The sequence below is a fragment of the Rhagoletis zephyria genome, unplaced genomic scaffold, assembly GCF_001687245.7.
Source record: "Rhagoletis zephyria isolate East Lansing unplaced genomic scaffold, Rhagoletis_zephyria_1.1 Rzeph_scaffold_07115, whole genome shotgun sequence".
NCBI lineage: Eukaryota > Metazoa > Arthropoda > Insecta > Diptera > Tephritidae > Rhagoletis > Rhagoletis zephyria.
The window spans coordinates 1-5,797 of NW_016164198.1; the positions used below are offsets into that span (position 1 = coordinate 1).

Consider the following 5,797-nt stretch of genomic DNA (forward strand, 5'->3'; position numbering starts at 1 on the left):
TCATTTATTTTAATTATATCTGACATGATTTCGTCATTTACGGATTTCGCATGGGGTTCCCTTGTACACAGTATGGTGTTGGTATATTTTGGGGAGCATTAGGAAAAAAGTTTTGGCTTTCCCAAGCGGATCATAAAATGTGTTAAACGCTATCACTCCAATCAAAATTTCTTGTCTCAATTCAGTGGACTGCGTCGAAACCACCTACAAATTTGTATTTTGAACTCGAACCTTTTTTCAAAAAATAGTCTTAGATGATAAAAAATATTTAGCGATCACATTTTTGTTTCTTATTCTATCGGCCGTCGTGGCCGAGTGGTTAGAGGGGCGAACTTTCACTCTTAGCACAAAGTGTTGGCATCCATTCTGATCGATGCCCGCCTAAGACTCCATTTATTGAAACTGCTTAGATAGTAGCTGAATATGGATTAGATATATGTATGTATATCAAAAGGTTTCAATCCCAGCTGCTTACTTTAAAATTGTTACCGAAAGGATTATGGGTGTGTTCAGAAATGCATCAAGCCAAAGCATCAGACGCCCTTATTTCTAAACTATAATTGATGGAAATGGCCAATATGCGCAACCCCGATTAAATGCCTAATTGGAACTTAGTTGCGTAAATAAGGCATTTCTATCAGTTATAGTTTAGAAGTAAGAGAGACTGATGCTTTGGCTTGATGCATTTCTGAACGCACCCTATGTATTTTCGAAAAGAGCAGAGAATTTATTCTTAACCCTAAGCTTATAATTAGAAAATCATGAAATCATTTGTAAAATGTGATTAATCGATGTCTAAAAAATCAAATTCTAATAAATAAAATCAATATAGAAAATAATTTGCTCCCAAAATTTTTTATTAGTTTCAGCTAAGCACTGTTTTTTTCAACTTATTTATTATAAAAAAATGCTAGAAAATATTTTTTTTTCTTGGGGTTTTTAAAGTAGTTTTTTCAGAAAAATGTTTTCCCAAGCATTCTTTTCCCTCAAAATAAAAATTAGTTTTTCATGCATAAGGGTACTAAAAATATTTTTTTCGTAAAAATTTTAAATTAATTTTTGTCCAGTAAAATACTGATTACCCAAGAATTTTTTAACTAAAAAATTATTTTTTTAATCTTCATTCCCAAAAATTATTTTTTCCGAATTAACTATTTTTTATTGCAAAAATAATAGTTTTCTTCAAAAAAATTTTTAATATTTATTTAAAAATGGTTTTTCCCGAAAAGATTTTTAAAAAGCAATCTGCCTTACCCTGAGTTTCGCCTGGAAAAAATTCAGCCGAAAATTAGTTATCCGCCCTTAGTAAAACCATGGAAACCAAAAGTGAAAAGTGAACCGGGGGGTGAAAGGCCTAGGTCTACGGTGAGATCTTCATGTGTTGCATCCAATAACGTCCTTAAAAATATGCGAGGTATTTATTTCGTAAGCCTTAAAGTAAATACTGTTGTTTAGGTTGAGGAAGTGGCTAAATTTTATAAGCATACACAAACAGAGGAGCACATTTCTCTTGTCCAGGGAGCAAGTTCAATATATGTATTTAGGATTTTTAGAACAAAACGTTGGAATTGAGCGTCTGTTGTTGTTGTAACAGCATACAGATTCCCCAAAGTGTATTTGCAAAGTGTTACTGGAGTGATAGTCCCTGGCCAGATAAAAATCTGGGTTGTTCCGACAACGTAGACCCGACGCTCGTGGGAACGGAACTGAGAGTCTTGTCGCACTTAGTTGCGATGGCACTCATCTAAATGCAGACTATAAGAGTCGTACGCAACAGGCCATTGCAATGGCATTACACGCAGACATCTATTGGAACATCTTGATGGTTCCACTATTGGACCTAACACATTTTCTGGAGCAATCGGAAAGCAATTTCCCGTCTCTGAAAATTCCCATCTCTTGAGAAAAAAGAACTCAGTAAAAAGTACCTGTATGAAATTTCCAATGCTATTCCGTCAGGATCTTGTAGTGCAGATTTTGTCAGGAAAGTTGTTGTTCCTAAATGACACTTTATATGGCTGACAGCGTCAATGTGGATTCTTCGGCTGTATGACAGGACTCCAAGGCATTCGGCAAATTTAAAAGCATTAGTGACTTTCCTGTTAAAAGTACATGTTCCCTCCTGATTCGCGATGTCGCTTGAAGTGCTTCAAAACTCAAGGTATTTGCCAAAGAAACAACGAGACCTTGTTGTCACTGTGAGTAGCAATAAAGCATTATCTTCCAGAAAATCTAATTCTATCGGTGTTGTCAGATAATGGTGAAGCAAACTCGGGCTGAAATTTTTGTGGTGTATTTCGATACGGTTATAAGTACAAGTTTTCCACATCCCGTCGAATTCGAATTCTAAAATTCATGTTTTTAATCCGCTCTAATGACCTTGTTATTAAAAAGTCGTTCAGTATGCCATTTCATCCTCTTCGGTACCAATCGGTTGGACTCTACTTCATATATTCATCAGGCCAAATTTTGCTAAACAGCTGATACATGCGTCCTGAGCTCAGCCGGCATGCCGAGGGCTCGATATTATTTTCGCTCTTTTCTCGTCTTTGTCGAGTGTAAGAAAGATAGTTTCATACATTGGGTTCTTCTTCGTCATATGACCTGTGTTATCATTGAGAAGTGTTCTCTAGACGTCTGTAGCTAGATTTCCATTTTCTTCTCGACAGGAATTAAAACTGGCCTTAAAGCCACTTGAATCTTGCGTGTGTGTGCTTTCGAGTAGCATTCCTGCTTGCCACAATCTCAACCTCTTCGCACTCACTTGTTACTGCCGCTCTTTACCTCTTCTTGAAAAGATGTCTCTCCTCGGTTCTAGGCGTTCACTTTGTTATAGCTCAATACTAGCTCACGTCGCCATTGCTGCAGGGTGTCTTTGAATGCCACTTCTTCAGCAGCTATATGAAGTGCTTCAGAAATGGGATCTTACCGCTCATTTATAATCAGGCAATGAGGAGTTTGTAAAATTTTTCGGCTGTACGATGTGACTGCAGCTTTTCGACACCAAACTGTCGTCGCGCTGCTAGGAGCACAGGGACGCATGGCGAGTTTGCCCATTGATGACGAGGGATGTATGTATAAAGATTCAAATGTATAATACATGAAACTGCTTCAAAACAATAGCCGCTTTCAGCTGCACCTGCTGATGAGGAGACGATGCTAACTTCAGACTCCACAAGGGTTGCTCACGTACACTCACAGGAACGCAAGAATCGGTATTGAGTAAATTCTTGCAACTGTAACTACATAATTAAGCTTAGTATCCAGTACTTAAGGGCACGGTCAAGAAAAAAAAAAATGCCCTAGCAATTTTTACATACGATAATTCGCAGCCTGTTGCATCACTCTTTCCTCACGAAATAATGAAACGGGCGTATATTTATGTTGCAAACATGGGTTTTCCTTGTGCTCTTTTTCACAAAACAGTTTAGAAGGAAATTTAACACAAGAAATTTTCTTCGCCATTTCTTTAGCAGTTATATTGAGTTTTCGGTTATCTTGAGCGCTGGATACCAAGCTATACCCAGAAGAACGACTATACCCAGTTGGATTCAGATTTCGACTAATGGGCGATAAAAAATAAATAAATAACTATTCTACTGTGGGTAAAATTCAAGATACTTAGTAGGTTTAAGTGATGTGTTAATTTTCCACTGAGAGCAAAACATACTAGCCGAAATTTCAAATTCCACGATTCATGCCTAAAGCGTACATGCAAAAATATGTAGTTCTGAAATCTGTTTGGTAGTAGAGTAACTATCTTTTGAGCTCTATATTTCATATGTGCGAATGCGCTTGAGTTTTATTTATTGAACCGCTTTTCCTCTTTTCCTTTTCATTGTAGCGCCTGCTAATGGAAGCGTATATACGACAAAAGCGCGCCTCTCCTGGAATGGTGCAGGCCAGCGACTTACAAATAACCCGTCCTATGTCCGGACTGCGCACATCAACGGACAATAGCCGCGAGCTGCATGCTTACGATGGTCCCATGCAGTTCATCAGCTCACCACACAATCCCGATCAATTATTAAGCAACAGCACCGCCACCACCTCACCAACAACAACCACCGCCATTTCTAGTAACAGCATGGTCAGCACAAATGGCCGACAGCGCGGCAGTAATTCGAACAATGGGCGCCCGCGGACAGCTCATGGGACGAGCCACATCATCAATCAGGATGGTAAGCTTGATGAAAGTTATTATTGAGCAGTTTACAGTCAATACATATATATTATTTCACTTACTCCTCCGTGATTTCTGCTTTGCTTACAGATTTAATTGAGGAGATATCGTCGCATGAGCTTGAAGACGACGAAAGTAGTCCTGTCAACCACGTCATCATCAACGGACAAAGGCAAAGACAACGTCAACAACAACAAATGCAAGAGCATCAACAACACTCATACAGCCACGACCGGGACAGCAGCACATTGGACGAAGACGATTACGCGAATCGCAATATTGAGGAAGCAGCGCCCGTAATGCCTTTGAACCACAGCATCGTTGCCACCACCAATGCACCGCGCAGCTCATCGGCCCACTCGTCCGGCTCTGCGAACATCACTGCCAACTACTCAAACAGTGCACAACAAACGACCTCGCCGGTGGACGCTAGCGGCGAACCGGAAGGCGATGTCGTCGGCAACATGGAGCAATTCGTTATGCAGCCGGCGTCGCAAGGTGTGCTCTTTAAGTGCCGCATAACCCGCGACCGCAAGGGTATGGATCGTGGACTGTTTCCTATCTACTATTTACATTTGGAGCGGGATTACGGAAAGAAAATATTCCTCTTGGGAGGTAAGTTAAATGAATATAAATGTTAGTGGATATTTAACAATGTTGCACTGCCTTAAGGACGCAAACGAAAGAAGAGTAAAACATCCAACTACATTATCAGCTGCGATCCTACAGACTTATCGCGCAACGCGGAGGGCTTCTGCGGCAAATTGCGTTCAAATGTGTTCGGTACCTCGTTTACTGTGTTCGATAATGGCAGCAAGGATAGCACAGAAAACCCCCGGAACGACTTGGCAGTTATCATTTACGTAAGTGGACTTGGGGGTTGTATAGAGGTTAGATAGTTTTATAGAACGTATACAAAGTTACACATACTACTGCGCGATTTCTGGAGCAGGTCAGTGGATTTCCAGTTGAGTATTAGCAACAGAGCTATAAGACTGCAATATTGCGATAATTATCAGGTGGCATACCCTATAATTTTCAGTGCAGCCGGACTGTAAATCAAATTAGTAGCGCATTTGGCTAAAACTTTAGTTCGAGGTGTATTTTCCAGTGAAAGAAAAAAGAGGCAGAAACAGTGCACGGGAATGGAAAAAATAATGGTGGTAGAGTTTACATACAAAAATTGGTAGAAGTTGGTAGTTTTTTTTACGAAACAATATTACATAGTTCTTATTGATATAGGATAAATGAAGGCGAATTTAGGCAAGGGAGGGTTACCAGAGCAGCTGGATTTTAGCCTTGGTTATTCTTAATGTCAAAATGGTGTATTTGTTGTAATTCTTAGTGTCATTATGCATACAATTTGTTAGTTGAATTTTTGTTTTTGAACTTCTTTATAATACTATGTCTCCATTGTGAGATTTAATGAAGATTTAGCCCTTTGACGAGATTTGACGTTAAATCTTTTGAGATTTACCATATAAAATTAAATCTCGAAAGGCAGTAGATTTAAGTTAAATCTCCGTCAAATCTTCAATAATATTGATCAATAAGTACAATTTGTTGGATGTGGCAACCACAAATTCACATGCCATAAGTCAAATGACATTTGTG

At 39.1% G+C, this 5,797-nt stretch overlaps 1 protein-coding gene across 1 annotated transcript in view; it reads left to right on the plus strand.

Moving 5' to 3' along the window:
* Window positions 1–3,731: 3,731 nt before the first annotated feature.
* Window positions 3,732–5,797, plus strand: part of ktub (Tub domain-containing protein ktub) — a 14,526-nt gene continuing 12,460 nt past the window's right edge. Inside the window, exons 1-3 of the mRNA XM_017629821.1 lie at window positions 3,732–4,181; window positions 4,274–4,798; window positions 4,856–5,046. Of these exons, the coding sequence (XP_017485310.1) occupies window positions 3,854–4,181; window positions 4,274–4,798; window positions 4,856–5,046 (1,044 nt within the window). The 5' untranslated portion in view covers window positions 3,732–3,853. The remainder of the gene's footprint in view (window positions 4,182–4,273; window positions 4,799–4,855; window positions 5,047–5,797) is intronic.